The sequence below is a fragment of the Biomphalaria glabrata genome, chromosome 10, assembly GCF_947242115.1.
Source record: "Biomphalaria glabrata chromosome 10, xgBioGlab47.1, whole genome shotgun sequence".
In the NCBI taxonomy this organism is placed as follows: Eukaryota; Metazoa; Mollusca; class Gastropoda; family Planorbidae; genus Biomphalaria; species Biomphalaria glabrata.
Genome location: NC_074720.1, coordinates 43736235 through 43756541, shown reverse-complemented (window position 1 = coordinate 43756541; position 20307 = coordinate 43736235). Strand labels below are relative to the sequence as shown.

Genomic DNA, 20307 nt, shown 5'->3' with positions numbered 1-20307 from the left:
GAACAACATAGTATTTTTTTTTTTAATTTCCTATTCTAATTTCAGACTACAGAGGATTTAAAATCAAACATAAAAACTCGGGGCAAGCAGCCGCTAAAAGGTCTCGCTTTGGTGTCAGGGGTAATAGTCAGAGCAGAATACAATGTTACGCAAATGTCAGGACACGAAACTTGCCCAAAAAACTTTCTGGGAATCGTTAAACTCCTCAGCCTCGGTATCATCTTCAGCTCTGTACTCTCCATTAGAGACACGCCTTCCTTGGCGGTGTCTTCCATGAAAGCGTATACATTACGCAGTATCCAAAGTACACACGAGATAACTTTGTACTTATAGTTTCAACGTAGCCAATGGTTAAGTAAACGTACTTATGGCCCCTCAGGCCTAAGCATTCCCTAAGAGTCGATACCAAGGTCAAGATGACCGGAGATACGATGACCTCTCATCGTCCTTGGTTCAACTGTAGTAAACATTCTTATCTGGTCCAGGGTTCCAAAACAGGACTAATCGAAGACAAAAGAGATGTCACCCGGGGGGGGGGGAGGGAGATATCTACTGGAGGATATAATTCTGATCACGTCTTTCGGTTCAATAGACAATAACAAAAAAAAAGCAATAAAGAAGGAAAGAAAGAATGAAATGGATCTAGATATTTCTTGAAGTTTAATACATTGATTATTTTTTTTAGGAAAAAAAAAGGGGGGGAGGTGCGTTGATCGCGTTCTTTTAAAGGATCTATATGTCCTGTTGTTCTTGGCTTGATAAACAAAAAAAATAATGGGAAAAAAAAGGCGTGTAGGATTTCATTTTGTTGGTGCGTGTGTGTGTTTGCGTGTGGGGGCAATGTGGTAGAAGAAGGGAAGCCTCTTTGTTCAAGGTAGGGGCAATAATTAGAACGCAAATCCTTTTTCTTGGGCCTGGAAGCTAGTGTTATATGAGCGTCGTTGGACCATGGCATTTAGTCATTGTTCGAGTTGAGTTACTTACCCTTCTACCATCCTGTTGTATACAGTCTACTTTACACTACCGTACTAACAATCTTTAAATATGCTAACTATATATTAGTCAACTTTATGTAACTGAGCTGTAGTGGGCCATAAATGCATAAATAAATTATAGCTGTTATATAGCGCTAATTCTATGGTTATAGCGTGCTCAGAGCGCTATGCTCCAATCTCAGTTGTGGAACTGTGGGAGAAGATTTTCCGTGCTGCCTTTAGGCACTCAGTGAACACAACTTTGCTCGAGTCGGGTGTTGAACCTCGAGCCCGCTTCATAGGTAGCCAAGCCAAGCCAAGTTCAAGCGTACTTAGCCTCTCGACCAGGCTTCTCACATGCAATTCAATCATACGTCAAGTAAAAGTGTATGTCGTGTCAGTGTGTGCGAAAGTCAGATCTAACCCACTTGCATAATTTTTGAAGAGCGAACCGATTCATCCAATTGTTACATGTATGTTTATACAAGATATGTAGGTCAAAGCCTGGTCCCTCAAAGTTAACATCTGTTATTTTCTCTAAATCTCCGAGCTGAAGTCGAAATTTAAATATATAAAACTTTTAAATCAACTGAAACCAAAAAAAAAAAATCGCTGTTCTTTTCAAGGCCGTGACGGTCAGAAAGGTCAAACTGCCCTTAGTACCCTTTACATTGGAAAAAATGGCGCAAGCCGTCACGTCACTAAAAATGTTTTTCCTAGGATTCGAAATTGTTTGTAAAAAAAATCTTTAAACAATAATTGATTTACATTCTACTGGCAATATTCGGGATGATTTATCAATAAGAAGATGACGGAATATCAATTCTTGGGACGTTCGATCCGACCGAAAAATTCTTCTAAGAAGAAAGACTAAGAACTGCTTGCCCCAGAGGCGTAGCTAAAATGGGGGAAAGGGAGGAGGTGGGAGAATTTGAAAACCACCCCGTGCCCCAAAATGAATGCTTAAAATTAAATATTATATACTACGCAAAATGCCAGGGCCCCCCCAAAGAGGTTAAGCCCACCCTCCCGGCCCCCAAATGATGGAAATTTCCTAGCTACGCCCCTGGCTTGCCCGTTACAAAACGAAGGCCAAAGTTTTTGCTCAGATTAACAATAAACAAAATAGAAATGGTCTGTTTCTAAACTATTCAGTTTTATCAGTAATCATTGACTAGATATCGACTTCAACGACTATCGCCGCTTCTATCAGTGAGTATCGATTGGTATCAGTGAGTATCGATTCTCACAGCAGGGTGATGATGGTATTTTTATGATGTAGTCGAATCTGCGAATTGCAAAGTTCAGACAGAGGGCAGGAGAATCCATTAGGAATCGCCCACGAGCGCAATAAAACAAGCTTCCATAGGACAATATGCGCAACATTTTTAAAAAGTCTTTTTTTTTTAAACAAAGCTTATCTAAGACTAAGAACTCCGCAATTACAAACATACCTCTCAATTATGTAGACGTTAATTCCCTTATTTGATATACACTAAAATAATTAATTACCAATTTATAATTGACTGAAAATAACTGAAGCAACAACAGCAACAACAAAAAAGTACAGACCTTCATCAACAGATGTCTGAAAAATATCTTAAAAATACACTTGTACAACAAAATAGGAAACGCAAATCTGGGGGAGATGGGTGGGCAGAGAAATATAGAGGTGCAGATCTTAGAGAGAAAGTGGAGATGGATTGTTCACACCCTTAGAAAAGTTACCAACAACAGAACTAGGCAGTGTACGAGATGAAGCCGAGAGAACAGGGAGTCTCTAGGAAGCCATTAAGAAACTAGCAAAAGACCGTGGAGTGTGGCGTGTTTTTACTGAAGCCATTAAGAAACTAGCAAAAGACCGTGGAGTGTGGCGTGTTTTTACTGAAGCCCCATGTTCCATAACAAACGCAAAGGAAATATGATGATAGTGATGATGAATTGACTAATTGGTTAATTTTTCGAAAAATGGATTCACGTTTTTTATGTACAATAATTGTATGTTTTAAATTTCAAGTTGGTTCGAGAATTGTGGGAAAGTTAGCGAGTACAATCATCTATGGGGACCAAACATTACCTATTTAGCCATATCTGTGAATACTGGAGGATTCATTTCCCTTGTTGGTATGAAACCAAATAATTCATTAATAGTAATTAATTGTAAAATGTTTTTCACGTGTGGGATGTTCCTTCAGAGTTGAAGAGAGTTTACTTCCTAGTTCAAACCTCCCGCAGGACGACGGGGGAAGGGAGCGGGTAGGGTTTGAACCCGGGACCATCGATGAATCCGAACGACAGTCCAGCACGCTAACCGCACGACCAGGCTGTTAACCATGGGGCACAGAAACAAAATGACCTTTACATCATCTGCCCCATAGATGGTGTGAAAGGGGAACTTTACTTTAATTAATTAAATAATTAGTTGATCTGTTTCATAAATTTATGTCTATGTTAATGAATAAGTTTCAACTTGATTCGAGAAAGGGATGGCGAAATAGCGTTTACAAGCCTTTTATCAGACAGACAGGATGAGTTAATATAAGCTTTGTTATAATTTATTAGGTGGCTTCCATAAGACTATAACATATTCAGTCTCCCATAAAGCGCTAAATGATTTAGATTCTGCTATAAGGCGAAAATTTATTTAGAGGCTCCCATAAGGCGATAACTTTTTAAGAGGTTTCCTTTACGCGTTTACTTTATCAGATGATGTCATAAGGCGATTAACTTACTTAGAGGCCGTCTTAGGGTGGTAACTTGACTAGGGTTTCTTCTGTAGAATGCATTAGTCAATGTTATTGAAATGTTGATGAGAAAAAGAAGAGAGAGAGAGAGAGAGAGAGAGACAGAGAGAGACAGAGAGAGACAGAGAGAGTGAGAGAGACAGAGAGAGTGAGAGAGACAGAGAGAGTGAGAGAGACAGAGAGAGTGAGAAAGAGAGAGAGAGAAACTTTAGGAAATAGAAATGAGAGCAAAATAGAAAAGTCTCTCTTTTCATTCCCTCTCCTTTCCCCTACATTTTCCTACTTTCTTCCTCTTCTTTGTTTGTAATTTTAACTGTACTTTTCTTTCAAATTTCTTGATTTGGAGGAGGTGGTAGGAATCTTGCGTCCTGCTCGGAGTCTTAAAGTCTGTTAGCGTATTGATTTATGTGCTGTCAGTGACGTTGGCATATACATCCTCATTGAAATATGACTCATTATTGACATTGTCAACTATATCATTAATATTAACATATATATATATATTAGAATTATTGACATATATTTAACATTAACATATATGTACACTAAATGACGTTGACCAATATAGCCTTATTATCATTAACATAATACACTTACTGACATAAAAAACCACATTGACATTTGTAAGGCTTTGACATTGACACATATACCATTATTGACATATGTACCAATATTGACATTGACACATATACCCTCAAACATTGACATATGTACCAATATTGACATTGACACATATACCCCCAAACATTGGCACACAAACCTTTATTGACCTAGGTACCAACATTAGCATTGACGCATATACCATTAAATATTGACACATATGCCTTTATTAACATATGCACCAATACTGACTGTTACGACACAAAACTCTTCGAAATAGTAATAGACTCTCAGGTTATTACTCTATAAATACTTTAATATTACAACAAGTTATGTAAATACGAACATTTCATTTCTCTTCCTGTCCATTTCTCCCGGCTTCCCCTTTTTAAACATCCCTTCCATTCATTACACAAATTCGCACCTTTATTCATGCACACCGTGCTGCGCTAGAAACCGTAACACTGACATTGACGCCTATACCCTCAAACATTGACGTACATACCCTCCTTGACATATCTATCCTCATTAGCATTAATACCTTCATTGACATATGTACCAGCTTTGACAGTAAGGACACTTAAAGGTAGAGCTTAAAAAACTTTACTGTGAGGTAAACTACACTGATAAAGGAACAATTCAAACTTCCACAGTCGTGTGCTGGCCCTTCTTTCAATATAAGATAAGATAAGATAACATCATTTTATTCCCCCCCCCCCCCCAAAAAAAAAAATGGAAATTCAGTTCGACTACAATTGTTAAACTTCTGTAATTTCTTGTCCGCCTATTCGACAAATAAAAAAACCTAATCTTGTTTGAGCGACTATTTTAAGGAAATTCAATTTGATCAAACATATCGATTATGCAAAGTTTCAAAACCAAATAAAAAATAATCATCCGCCTGAGAGATAATATGAAACAATAAACATACATCACATCGTATCTCCCGTTCTCAGGTTCCGGCCGATAACAATAGAGGACGATAATTTGAATTATTGAGGCGGTATGGGGGCCAGGGCTGACGTATTGGTTTTGGGACAGACCTGGAGATGCTGTCTGGTACAAATCAAAGGACGCTGAGATTTCGCAAGAGCAGAACAGACAGCAGAAAGGTGAGGCTGGTACTTCAGTTGTTGTAGTTGGTTGTGGTGTGTCCAGGTTTGTTTGACTTATACTGACCCCTTACTGACCCCTACTTAAAGTGTGAATCTGTGAGGAAACTGTACGTAAACAACCACTCGTAGGTAAATAGTGTAATTTCTAAAATCTCTACATTTTAGACCACTACAACTTAACACTTACCTATATTTATAACTGTATCTTTATCTGTATCTATATCTATACGTTTATTAATGATTATGCTTGCCCTTTTAGACCACTACAACTTAACACTTACCTATATCTATAACTGTATCTATATCTGTATCTATATCTATACGTTCATCAATGATTATGCTTGCCCTGTATGTGGCAAAATATGTAGGTCACAGCTGGGGCTGCATATCCACGGGAGATACTGCATTCCTCATTAATCTTCTGACAAGCCTTATTATTATCTATGTCTATATTTCAATCATTATCTAGATCAATATCTCGATCTCTATCTATCTATCTATCTATCTATTTATCTGTTTGTCTGTCTGTCTGTCTGTCTCTCTCTCCCTCTCTATCTATTCATCTATCTATCTATCAATCAATCTATCTATCTATCTATCTATCTATCTATCTATCTATCTATCTATCTTTTTATCTATCTATTTATCTGTTTGTCTGTCTGTCTGTCTGTCTCTCTCTCCCTCTCTATCTATTCATCTATCTATCTATCTATCTATCTATCTATCTATCTATCTATCTATCTATCTATCTATCTATCTATCTATCTATCTTTTTATCTATCTATTTATCTGTTTGTCTGTCTCTCTCTCCCTCTCTATCTATTCATCTTTCTATCTATCTCTATATATCTATCTAATCTATCTATCTATCTATCTATCTATCTATCTATCTATCTATCTATCTATCTATCTATCTATCTGTTTGTCTGTCTGTCTCTCTCTCCCTCTCTATCTATCTATCTATCTATCTATCTAATCTATCTATTTATCTGTTTGTCTGTCTGTCTGTCTGTCTCTCTCTCCCTATCTATTCATCTATCTATCTCTTTATGTCTATCTATCTATCTATCTATCTATCTATCTATCTATCTATCTATCTATCTATCTATCTATCTATCTATCTATCTAATCTATCTATTTATCTGTTTGTCTGTCTGTCTGTCTGTCTCTCTCTCCCTATCTATTCATCTATCTATCTCTTTATGTCTATCTATCTATCTATCTATCTATCTATCTATCTATCTAGTATCTATCTATCTATCTATCTATCTATCTATCTATCTATCTAATCTATCTATATATCTAATCTATCTATCTATCTATCTATCTATCTAATCTATCTATCTATCTATCTATCTATCTATCTTTTTATCTATCTATCTATCTAATCTATCTATTTATCTGTTTGTCTGTCTGTCTGTCTCTCTCTCTCTCCCTCTCTATCTATTCATCTATCTATCTATCTATCTATCTATCTATCTATCTGTATATGCAGGGGCGGACTGGCTATATGGGCATTCGGGCTAATGCCCGGTGGGCCGGTACCCAAATGGGCCGGTAGGGTCACCTAAAGGTCCACTTGAATGCCACTTTGGTACGTATTAAATTGTTAATGGCTTTATAACATTCTCTGAGCGTCGTGTTAAAAACAAATCTTCTATAGACTCTACATTGTAGGTCCTAAATAGTCCTAATACTAATTTAATTTAAGACATTTTCCAAAATAATGTAATAGCCTACATCCGTAGAGAAGTGCAACTTGTAAGCTTCATCCTTTTAGGGCCTACACACTTAGCGATGAAAAAAGCAACATGGGGCCTTTATGTCTTATTGGAGGCCCATCGTGAGATATACAAGTTATGGGCCGGAGTGTATAGACATGCCTGGGCCGATTTTGACACTCAGTCCGCCCCTGTGTATATGTAAAGTGCGTAGGGAACAAGAAGATGGGGTTCACTACTATTTCAACACTGGATGGAAGTTTTTCGTGTCCAAAGTGCCAGGACTGTGTCCCTTTTTTGTTGCAGTTTCTCCAATCTGTTCAAAGGAAATTTGGCTGTACAGCGTACAAAAAATGACCGTAACAAAGTGAGGAGGGGTTTTGTTACGCGGTCACAGAACCCCTACGACGAAAGTCAAGGGACATAATTATGTACGTTGTTACATATTGAACTATATGTTGACTCCATCGATTATTATATCTATGTATTATCAATCAACTTCGCAGACAACAAAACAGTTTATGTGTACAGACTGAATGTGCCAGGCGAACTACAATCCTGTTTGATTATCTAACCCCCCCCCCTGAAAAAAAATCCTGGCTACGCCCATGGGTCACTTTCAAATGTCGAGGGAGACAAATTTGAGACTGCCGAGGACAGACGTAGACGAGAAAATAAAATCTAAATAGACAATGTGTTCGTGCGGCAAAATATATAGGTCGCAGCTTGGGCTATAAGTAGCCTCGTGTACGACTGCACTATCTATTAATTATCGGGCACGATTATTATTATCATTATTATTATTATGCTCATTAGTGTTTGTAAGGGTGTTACGTATTAAATAGACACAGAATTACAATTTAAATCTTTTTTTTTTAGACAATGTTAGAGAACAAACTAAAATGAACGAATATTTGTGAATCGCTCTTAAATATTTAAATCGTGAATACCCTTTTTATATCGCAACTTTCAGGCATATAGCACGCTCAGAGGATTAGTGTCCAATACGATCACGGTGGAAGGTTCACTTGCTGCCCCTAGGCGCTTAGCAAACACAGCCCTGCTCGAGTCGGGATTGGAACTTGAGCTCACTTGATAGGCAGCCAAGCGACTCCTGCCACCCAGTACTGGACCACACATCCCACACCGTATACCTTATAGAAAGAATGATGCATAACATGTCACATGCATGTTTATTTTGTTCACAAGTCTCTTAATATTGAAAAAGAGTACATATTTGAGGTCAAAAGCTTCATTTAGACACAAAAGATAGGAATATTTATATGTTTGGTTTAAATAGTTTATATATATACAATTAGTCATATATATCACATTATACATTCTAGACCCCTTTTTTGAAACCTGCTGTTCCCGAGCGCCTGTTCAGAACCAATGTTTACATACGTTGCCATGGCAGCTCTATTCTGTACTGCAGGAGCTGCTAGCAATATGTTCGTCAGACAACCGCAGTTGCCCTATCACAACTCGGCGTATGGTTGGCTATTCTACAACGTGTCCGAGTACCAACCAACCTGTGGTTGGCAGATCATATTGACCTCTTCCTACCCTTTGTGCAGTATTCAAGTAAGTACATTTGATGTGTTGAATCATGGGAAGGTTGATCCATTCATTAGTTATTCGTCATTTCCGGTTACCATTTCGTAGTGTCTTCTTTTTCTTCAACCTACATACAGAGTACTTGGAGACTGTATTAGTAACCATGCTATAGACTATGCAGGAGATATACTAGTATAAATTAGTATAAATGTGGTTTATAGACTTTATACATATCAAATGCGGACTGAAAAAAAACAACAAATGTTTAATTCTGTTTAACCTGTTTGAATAACAAAAACATTAATCGTTGAAATCGGCTTGTAAAATAGCGTTGTTCATATGCAAAATGATATCTACCTTTTAATCGTTACAAAATTTTTAAGTTTTATTTTCCATGTCATTCAAATGATAATAGTCCGCAGACATGGTCTCTCTCAAAGTTGTGGCAGTCAAATCGACTTGTTGGAGTGGCTTGAAACAAGTTACTGGCTACGTACCTATGCGCGGACCAATGTGTGTCGCTGACAATAACAAATTTGTAAATGAATTAAATGAAAGTGGTAATGGTCTTAAGCCCGATCATTACCTATAAAATGCTTCCAATGGCATGCGTCTCCTACAGCCTCTGACAACCAGTCCAACTCCTGGCCTACCCGTGTGACTCAGATACTGAGCCCGACGGAACCGTTATCACCAACAGAAGGGGCAAAGGCAAGCAACTGGCGCATAAAACCATTAAGCTTCGGTCAGGAATGGCTCGTTAGCCATGATTAGACCAATCTGAGAGAAGGAAAACTCTGAATCCAAACCTCCGCTGCCTTACGGCTATACCCAAACACTAGAAAGGCTTCGGGAGACAGAATCTGGTGACCCTTAGGCATATTGTGGCAGACCGTGCGACAGCCTAGCAGAGCCTGCGGTGCTACTGATGCCAAACTGTATCGGATATTCTGTTCCATTGGTCAGATCAGCAGCGTGGCGAGGGAGGGAACTGCTGAGTGGGCAACATCGTTCCTACCTTAAACAATGCCCAGGCTTTCATCTCGCTTACGAGATGAACCATAGTCGTTCTACGACTGAGGGAGGTCAATACATAAACAAATCTACTCCTCAAAAATATTATTTTGCTCGAATCTTAGAATTCAATAATGTTGAACACATAGACTTATATATATACATATATAGTATCTAGACTGGACATGGCGATCATTTAAAACTACAAAACATATCATGAATTTTTTTTTCAAAGTTGAAACAAGGCGTTGTTTTGTAAGGTAGATACAAGAAGTAATTAATTTTTTTTTCAACCCTAACCTACGTAACATATAGACCCTAACTTAAGTTTTAGATCTAGATCTAGTAATTGAACATCAAAAGTAAGAGTACTCTCGTCTAATAATTATTATTTTGCAATTTTTAGATACATAATCTAGAAAGATCTAGATAATCAATCTATTTAAAAATACATAAGATGATTAAAATCAACAGACATGAATTATTTCAATGTAGGATTTTTAAAACATTATCTCAATGGAAACTAACAGGAAATGGCTTTGTTTCATATATTAGCGTGAATATACAGTTCTGTGATTAATAGCCCATTCTAAAGAAAATCCGAGAAATGATTTTGCATTAATTCTAAACTTTGAAAACTAAAGATCATTACTTTTCTAAGACAGAAAGATTGATTCCTTGAGAGCTTGAAAAAGAGTTACGTACATAAAAATCTATATATATTTATGTCTGTGAATCGATCAGTCGCGGATAAGAATTTGTTTCCGGTTTCCAGTCTAGATCTAATATATAAGTCTATGAATTAACACAATTAGGAAAGAATAGGAAGAATTATGATATAGGTTTTAAACGTAGTGCTTTTTTAAACTCCCTTTGGCATCTCAGCTCTGTGTTTGATTCGAGGGCATGTGACCTCGACCTAAAAGCTTGCATAAATTAGCATAATCTTTGTGTACAAAAGATTAGAATTCAGCATTAAGATCAATGGAACCATGTTAAGTCCGCACAGGATGTGATGTATTACACATGTTGAATGTGACGTATTACCATGTTATATCCGCACAGAATGTGACGTATTACACAGAGCCACAAACGAACAACAAATCTTCCGACAACGGAGGCCTATCTCAGACCTCAAATCCCAGACAAAAAAGAAAATGCTTGGGAAACAAGAAAAAGTAATCAAGCAAAATATTACAACAAAACAGCGAGGCGCACCGAGCGACCACACATTCAGCCTGAGAGCAAAGTGTGGATGCAAAAGAAGCCTGGCGATTTATGGGAACCAGCAGTGGTCATCTCAGTAGCGGAGACCCCGAGATCCTACTGGGTAAAAACACCGAATGGGATAACACACCGACGAAATAGAAGATTGTTAAGAGACACATGTACAAAATCAAGGGTCATGCCTGATATTTTTGAAATGGACACCCCAGAGACAGTCATTAATGGTCAAACCACACAGCCAGAGAACGAGAGCGATACAAATGTGCAACAGGAACAGACTAACACTACCAATCCGCCGCCTGTAATAACTCGATATGGTAGGCAAGTGCGGCCACCAGTACGTTACCCTGACGCAGATAATTAGATACATGTATATCTTTTTATTATTATGCAATTTCTATATAATTAATATCTATTTGTAAACCAGACTCTTGGTTTGTTTACTACACATTTTATAATTTATATTGTTACTATTGATAATATTATCAATTGAACATACTGTTGTGTTAAACATGTATTCAGTTTACTAATTTGTTTATAGTGAGACAGAAATCATTTGTATAGTCAATTGATATCTCAAAGCTTTCAAGGAAGGAGATGTGATAGTAAGTGTATGTGTTTTGAGTGGCTGGTAGTGCAATGTGTGCCAGTGTATGAAATGACCAGTGGACCTTGAGTGTACATGGTTGAGTGAACAGCAGTGTGTCAGGACTGTGTGTAAAAGGAGGTGAGTTCTAGAGAACAAGTGGCTGGAGTAAAGAGCATAAATAGAGACGAATAAAATCATTGTGTTTATTGAAGCTCATGTTGATTTAGTGTCTATTACGCTGTCCAGCTCATAAAATGTTCATTTAGGTTTGCACCTGATTCTCCCTGTTCAAATCTTCACAGTTCTGGGACGGCCTCGTGCAGCAAGTGGACAACTACACCTTCATCCTGACCAATAAAGATTACGTCGCCAATACATTGAATAAAAGGAGTGACATCGCCATCGTTGGGCTGTTTCTGTACGTACACCATTTAACGGGCCGCAATCACCAATCGTAAACAAATAGCATTCAGCCACGTGGTTCTCTATCTCTTCTATACAAATTGCGTAATACACACAGGCTGTCACGTGACAGTTTTTTTCCCCATTGTTTTAACAATATTATCACGTGGCTAAATGTTGTTTGTTAACGATTGGTGAATGAAAAGTCCTGGAAATCTCCAGAAAACTTATAAAAATATCCTGAAAAATAGACATTATTGTCATTTTGAGGGGCTAATCACAAATGCGATTATAAAAAAAAAGGCTTTGTCAGCTTTCTTTAATAATTTTTTTTTGCTAAGATGCATGTATTTTCTAATTTTAAAAATTTTAATTTTGACATTATGCCATTGGCTACGCATAGGTCCCCGCAAAAGTTTGGACGTTCCAGATTGAAATGTATTATAAGTTATTCTAGGATTGTTTAGAAATAAAAGGAGAACTCAAATTTCTTGCATTTGTTTTCTCATTTCAGAAACACCTGGCCATCAGTCACAGCCAACTATTTGTGTCTTTGTAATACCACAACTTCATCGATATGCCAGGTAAACTGTCACAAACCAAACCATTAGTAGCAATATTAACAATTAACATTAATTTCTTTATGGAGAACCCACGATCTCTTATTCAAATCTCATCCACGCGATTTGAATACAAGTAACTAATTTTAAAGCTTTGAAACTCACTCTCCATTGACGCCAAGCAGACACGCTTCACTACGTTTAAGAAGATTAAGACCTGTTCTAAACTTTTTTTTTATAGATTAGTTTGTTATTTTAGCGCTCATGTATGTTTGTTATGCTTAATCATAGCGCCTTAATCACAGCGCCTTAATCATAGCGCCTTAATCATAGCGCCTTAATCATAGCGCCTTAATCATAGCGCCTTAATCATAGCGCCTTAATCATAGCGCCTTAATCATAGCGCCTTAATCATGTTTGTTAACAGCGCTCTATAAACTAAAGTATTATTACTATTAAATACAAAACATTGGGTTCCCGTTTCTGACCTGGTGAAGACTGAGATTTTTAATTCCGGGATCTTCGGGCGCCTCTGAGTCCACCCAGCTCTTGTGGGTACCTGACATTAGTTAGGGAAATGTAAAGGCGGTTGGTCGTTGTGCTGGCCACATGACACCCTCGTTAACCGTAGGCCACAGAAACAGATGACCTTTACATCATCTGCCCTATAGACCACAAGGTCTGAAAGGGGAACTTTACTTTTACTGTGGTATTGTTGGAGAGAGATAGTCGCAAGTCAATAATAAAAATGATGATCTTTGTCTTTGAAAGAAGCCTTGGGCTCAAATATGTGTTGATCTTAAATCTAGAATTTTTTGTGATGGCGATAATAGAAAGGAATGTGGGTGGGCTCTGGGAGAGGCTTAACCTTGGGTAAAGATGCAAGATAGCAATGCTGACTTGAAATGTTCTTTTTTTGGGGACCTTGATGGTTTTGGTAGATGTCTAGTTCCTGGTCACTGCTAGATGATTGGAGGTCCTCCATGGTTCTAGCCCTCCTCGGAGATTGTGTATGTTTCAACGTATTTTCTTCACCTCCTTCTCCTTCTCCTTCTGACCTTGTGATTTATAAGGCAGATTGTGTAAAGGTCATCTGTTTCTTTGGCCTACGGTTAACGAGGGTGTGATGTGGCATTTACAACAACCAACCGCCTTTACTTGTCCCTAAATAATGTCAGGTACCCATTAGAGCTTGGTGGACTCAGAGGCACCCAAAGATCCTGAAATTAAAAAGATCCCGGTCCTCATCAAGATTCTAACTCGGGACCTACGTCTCGGAAGCCAAGCGCTTTGCCGCCCAGCCACTGCGCCTCCATTATTATTATTATTATTATTATTATTATCAAATGTAATTAAGAAAAACTTTTGCACTATGTAATATGATATTTCGTGTATCGATGCTGGAGGGATAACTCTAGCTTATTATTTGGAACCGTTGTTGAGTTACGTGCCTTTCCATTTTAGATCGCGAACGGTAGTTTCCATAGTATCATAGTAAGGTGTTTTATAGCGGTAAAGATTAATGTGATTTTGTTAATATTTCTTTTATCTCAGAATATTTTCTTTTACATTTAAGTCGTATTAATCACACGAGGCGCGGTGGCTGAGCGGTAAAGCGCTTGGCTTCCGAACCGGTGACCGGGGTTCGAATCTTGGTGAAGACTGGGATTTTAAATTTCGGCATCGTCGGGCGCCTCTGAGTCCACCCAGCTCTAATGGGTACCTGACCCATGTTAACCGTAGGCCACAAAAACAGATGACCTAAAGACCACAAGGTCTGAAAGGGGAACTTTACTTTTTAATTTTAACCATCGTAATTGCGTTGCAACTAGAAATTGTAGCAGTCCTTAACCTAACCGTATGGGAATATTACTTCCCTAATTATGATAACTTCAGCTCATTATATTTTTATGGGTTATTTTTTCAATATTTTTCCACTATGTCAACAGCGTAAATTTTTCGTTGAAATAGCTGTTTTATAGCTCCACTTTTATATTTATTGCATGCTCAGAGCGCTAGGGTCCAATCTCATTTGAGAACCAGTGAGGGAAGAGGAAAGTGTGAGATATTTGCATATGTCTAGTAGAGGAAAGTGTGAGATATTTGCATATGTCTAGTAGAGGAAAGTGTGAGATATTTGCATATGTCTAGAAGAGGAAAGTGTGGGATATTTGCATATGTCTAGAAGAGGAAAGTGTGAGATATTTGCATATGTCTAGAAGAGGAAAGTGTGGGATATTTGCATATGTCTAGAAGAGGAAAGTGTGGGATATTTGCATATGTCTAGAAGAGGAAAGTGTGGGATATTTGCATATGTCTAGAAGAGGAAAGTGTGGGATATTTGCATATGCCTAGAAGAGGAAAGTGTGGGATATTTGCTTATGCCTAGAAGAGGAAAGTGTGGGATATTTGCATATGCCTAGAAGAGGAAAGTGTGGGATATTTGCATATGCCTAGAAGAGGAAAGTGTGGGATATTTGCATATGCCTAATGCCGGCCCTCGCTGAGATAGTCCATTCATAGATAGTATCGAATACACTTACGCCTTTTTGAAACAGCGCGTTTAACACAATCTTTTCTTTTCAAGGCTGCCTTGGTCGTGCGGTAAGCGCGCCGGCCTTATGTTTCGATAGTCTCGGGTTCCCCGCCAGCTGCCATCCCCAGTCGTCCTGCGGGAAGTTTGGACTAAGAAGCAGATTATCTTTAATTCTGAAGGAACATCCGAAGCTTAAAACTAACAAACATTTACTAGATTCGATTCTTGGTCACAATGTTTCTTATACAAGTGCTGTTTTTTAAACTTCCATTGACATCTCGGCTCTAAGTTTGATTCGCGGGCCTTGACCTAAGAGCGTACATAAATTAGCATAATCTTTGTGTAAAAAAATGTGTGTTCGAGATTAGAAGCTCAATGGAAACATGTTATATCCGCACAGAATGTGACGTATTACACAGAACCACCAACGAACAATACTCTTTCCAGTATTCCGTGCTCAGAGCCAAGCACTACCACCACTACCATATCTACAACCACAGCCCAAAGTCCTTCCTCATTACCAGTGCTCACGGTCAATGACATCTACACCCAGGCAGTACTTACAGGTCAGTTGCCTCGTGGCATTACACACATAGATATATCTATACCCAGGGGCGGACTAGCTATATGGGCATTCGGGCAAATGCCCGGTGGGCCGGTACCTAAATGAGCTGGCAGGGCCACGAAAGGGCCGCATGGATAAAAGGGCCCTCTGAGCGTTGTGTTAATAAAAACTTTCACAGACTCTACAATGTAATACTATTTTAATGTAACACATTTTCCTAATATTGTGATAGCCTACATCCGTAGATAGTGCTAGTAGAAGGCTTTATCCTTTTAGGGCCTACACATTTAGATATTAAAAAGCAACATTAGGAGTATATTTGTATCCAGATTTAGCGTTCACTGTATGCATGGATATCGATACATTATCAAACTTAACATAATGGCTTAGAGGACAGTTAGGTTTGGAATGGTATGCCCATCATATGATATAGAAGTTATGGGCCGGATTGTATAGAAATGCCCGGGGCCGATTTCGACACCCAGCCCGCCCCTGTCTATACCCAGGTACTTAAAGGGCAGTTACCTCGTGACATTTACACACATAGACATATAGATAGTAATAATCAGCCTGTTTTCAGTACTGAATTAACCTATACGCAACACAATCTAAAGCTTTGGGCTCCGACTCTCTTTAGGGCTCCTCAAAAAAGTTACTGGGGAATTTACCTAAAGCCAACATAAGTTATAACTTAAAGCCCCCACTTTCTTTTAAGACCCACAAAAAAAGTTCCAGGGATATTTGCATTCAGTTAGAAAATCAAATATAAAATTGTGTTTGCGTGTGGGTGGGGAGGGTGAGCGTATAAAGGGTCCAATATCTCAAATGGCTAAGGGCTTCATCAAGGCAAAATTCAGTCCTGCCTCTGTTGGACCGTTGGGGCACCATGCAAGATTAGTCAACCGTCTTTCTCCATTTCTCTCCGTCTTTTCCCTTAGTTAGAACCTCTTTCAAGGGCAGGCCAGTCAAATTTTTTTTTATGTTGTCTTCCCATCGCTTTCTCTGTCTGCGTCATCTTCTTTTACCTGGTGCTGTTACCTGAAGGAAGGTCTAAGCGAGCCCCGAAGACTTTGGATCATCGGTAGTGACTTTGAACTAAACATATACATAAAAGCTTTTCACACATCCCAAGCAGTTAGAATACTGGTCAACGAGCGAATGAATAAAAACTAAAGCCAAATAAGTAAACTCAATTGATCGATGTAGTCTCTAAAAACGATTCTCTTTTTTTTAAAGAGTTCCTCACTAACTTTTCAACTATTTCAGTTCTCATTAATCAAAACTTTGATTTTATTAAATAGATACAATAATCATCTACACTTTCTCATTTAGCTTCCAACTTTATCAGACTCAACGTCACTCTGTCCAGATGTTACACCGGCGCCCTGTACGCTCCACTCAGCTCTATTGTCCAGCTGATAGACTGCTGCGCCCTCTGCGCCAAATACTCCTCATGTAAAGGGATCAACTACCACCCAACTGGCCGAATTTGTGACCTCATCACTGAGCTAACTGACCTCATCGGCACCAACCTGCTAAAACCGGTTCCAGATTGCACGTACTGGAAGGTTATATATAGATGGTGACCTTGCCGTGACGCAAAGATTGCAGACGTCACGTGAACAATGAAAATTAAAAATTACATTTTAACTCTTTCTCTCCTAACTGACGATACAAATGTTGATTATACCAGAATGTGGTAAATAATTAAGGAGAGAAAGAGTTAAGAAATGTGGAAATCCACAGGGATTTTTTAAAAAAGGCATACAAGAAATCTGACAGAATCAAAGCTGGACTTAGCTTAACTGTTGCTAGTTTTTAAAAAGTCTTTAAAAATCTGTATTAACTTGTATAGTATCATTATGAAAATATCTTCATTGTCTATTATGTAGAGGTCTGTGGAATTTGTACTGATCAGAAGATGGGTTGTTTGTTTTCTTTACGCGAAGTTTTTTTATTACTTGTGAGTTTGTAGCAATAAAATACAGACCAAGACACAATAAAGTGAATCAACAGAATATGAACTTTTAATCCAGGGACAGGAACAGTCTCGTCCCAGTCACTATAATAAACGATGTTTTTCTATAAAGGCCAAGCCTCAACTGTCTGTTTATCTATATCTACCATCTAGTCTCGTTTTGAATATAGGCCGTCATAAATGAGCGCTTATTGACAGTCATCAAAAGTGCGTCTCTACAATTATCACACAAAGAGGGTATTTTTCAATTCGATTAGCTGTGAAATGATTTTTTTTTCTGTTCGCCTTGAGACCTCATTCTGAAATGAGGCCCTGCCCACTGATTAAGAGGCTTACGTTTTGTGTACACTGTACATATAGTTCTGGATGTGAAAATTGTAAAATATTCTTGTTTCAATGAATGTACAATTTTGTATTGTGATCTTTGTCATGTATAAGATAACATTTATAACTATAATAAAAAGTATAATGTAACCAAAGCAGTTCCGCCAATTTTTATTTTAAACTTGGTATTAACGATCTTTAGATGATACTAAAGGCCATAATGTTATCGTTACCACTGGCAAAACTGTTTATTTCTGCTATTATAGTATATATCTTTTAGCTTGATGAAAAAAAAAAAGCTAAAAAAAAAGATACGAAATAAGAAGCAAAATATTTTTAAAAATTTGAAAAACCAAATGCTTATTTAACGGGAAGAGCTACTCATTTACAACTATATATCTCTGTAAGGTAGATTTCCTTTAAAAATATTAATAATGAGTTGATTTATTGATTACTTTTTAAATTGATTCACACTGCGCCCACCCCTTTGAAACCGTAAACCATATCCTCTTTGAATGCCCCTCCCTAATCCACCTTAGGCAGACCCTACTACCACTCCAGCCCAACATAACCAACACCCTGTACGGCAGTGCTGAACAACTGAAGAAAACAGCACACTTTTTTTCCTTGGCACAGTCTGCAAAAGAGCTCACAGCTCAGCAGCAGTAAAGCTGGCTAGAAGAAGAAGAAGAAGAAGAAATTGATTCATACTTTGTTAGGTACAATAAATGTGTTTCAATTTTATCCGAGAATGTATGTGAGTGAAATAACTTGTACAATTATCTAAGGGGACAGAACCACACATATTTAGCCATATCGATTAATACTAAGAATCCATTTCCCTTGCTGGTATCAAACAAGTAATTAATTTCCAGTAATTAATCGACTATTTAATTATTTTTTTTAAATTTATTTATGTTTCGTTAGGTACAATAAATAATTTTGTAAAGTTTTAACTTGATCCGAAAACTGATGTGTGAGAAATCATGTGTTAATAATTTTTATCAGACAGACAAACAGGAATACAGGCTGCATTACAAACCATAAACAAAACACACAAAAAAGCGATGAACTACAACGAAAATAACAACAAAACAAACATACAACAACAATGACAACAACAACATTGCTAGATGCACCTTTAGGCAATACTAGATGTAGCGTAGAGCCCCCGAGAAACCGAAAAAGTTTTTCTATATACTTTTTCTTACATCTATTCTTGTGTACTGGCAGTCGCGAAATGACTATGGGTTATTTCATGCAGATGCAGAGGCGTAGCTTGTCATGTGGGAGTGGGGCGGGCCGCACGGGGGGCATCCAGTGGTGAGGGGAGTCAGACTAAGGACAAACATACTTGAACAAAGACAAACCACTGAATTGGAAATGTTCGCTTCAAATGACAAAAAACGAATTTCGTCTAAAAGCGAAATATGCCTAAATCAGGGGTTCTCAACCTGTGTATCGCGATCCCCCCCCCCTTTGGGGGGTCGATTAACGATTTGCCAGGGGTCGCCTAAGATTATCGAAACTATGGATTGTTAGTGTCTTTTCTTCTATTGCTATATGTGTGTGCGGGGTGGGTGGGGGGTCGCGGCAGAGTGGGGTTTGTAAAAGGGTGTCGACGAGCTTTAAAGGTTGAGAACCGCTAGCCTAAACATTTGTCGCAGTTTCTTCAGAAGTCTTTAAACATCTGAAACAAAGACATGTATGAAATTTCTAACTTTTGTGAAAAAAAAAAAAAGATTCATTTTCTAATATTCTCTTATTTGCATATTTCTGACAAGTGCGATAACTGTGGCTATATGCGATACAATTCTTGATAGTTTTGCGAGAAATAAAGCACGAAACATTTATTTGAAAAATCTTTTTTTATTAAATTGATTTCTTTTCGGCATTGGGCATCATATACCATACGCCGTTACGATCCGGGAGATGAATGCCTGGGCATTACCTATAGTCGGAACGATGTCGCCAACTCAGCACCCCCCCCCCCCAACTGATATGTCCAAAGCAACGGCAAATAGTGATACAGTTTGGGATCAGAAGAGACAGACAAAGCGACGGGCAGACAACATAAAAGAATGGACGGGCATTGAAAGAGATTCAATCCATAGAGGAAAGGAGAACGACGGTCAACAGATCTTGTGTGGTGCCCCAATGGTCTAACAGACTAATGGATAGGTGAAGGTGTAGGCTACTCCAGAAACCTTTCCCATGTTGGGTAAACAAAATGTGTTTCTTTTTTTTAGTTAAAAAAAAAACCAACTGGATCATGTGATCATGTGTGTGATAGTTGACCTCAGTCTACTTTATGTACCATCCACCTCTTCACTCCCACCCCGTGACACTCACATGAAGCACTAACCAGCTCTAGTACAGCGCAGCATTAGGCTATATCACT

General features: G+C 38.2%; 1 protein-coding gene and 1 long non-coding RNA gene across 2 annotated transcripts; both read left to right on the top strand.

Annotated features, from left to right (window-relative positions):
- Positions 1-8563: 8563 nt before the first annotated feature.
- Positions 8564-11999, top strand: LOC129928583 (uncharacterized). The gene is made up of 2 exons (XM_056043248.1): positions 8564-8738; positions 11844-11999. Exons 1-2 carry the CDS (start codon positions 8565-8567, stop codon positions 11997-11999), a joined length of 330 nt encoding a protein of 109 aa, XP_055899223.1. The 5' UTR covers position 8564.
- Positions 12000-12457: 458 nt separating this feature from the next.
- Positions 12458-17835, top strand: LOC129928843 (uncharacterized). The gene is made up of 3 exons (XR_008780362.1): positions 12458-12527; positions 15440-15605; positions 16937-17835. It is a non-coding gene; the product is annotated as an uncharacterized LOC129928843 (long non-coding RNA).
- The last annotated feature ends 2472 nt before the right edge of the window (positions 17836-20307 follow it).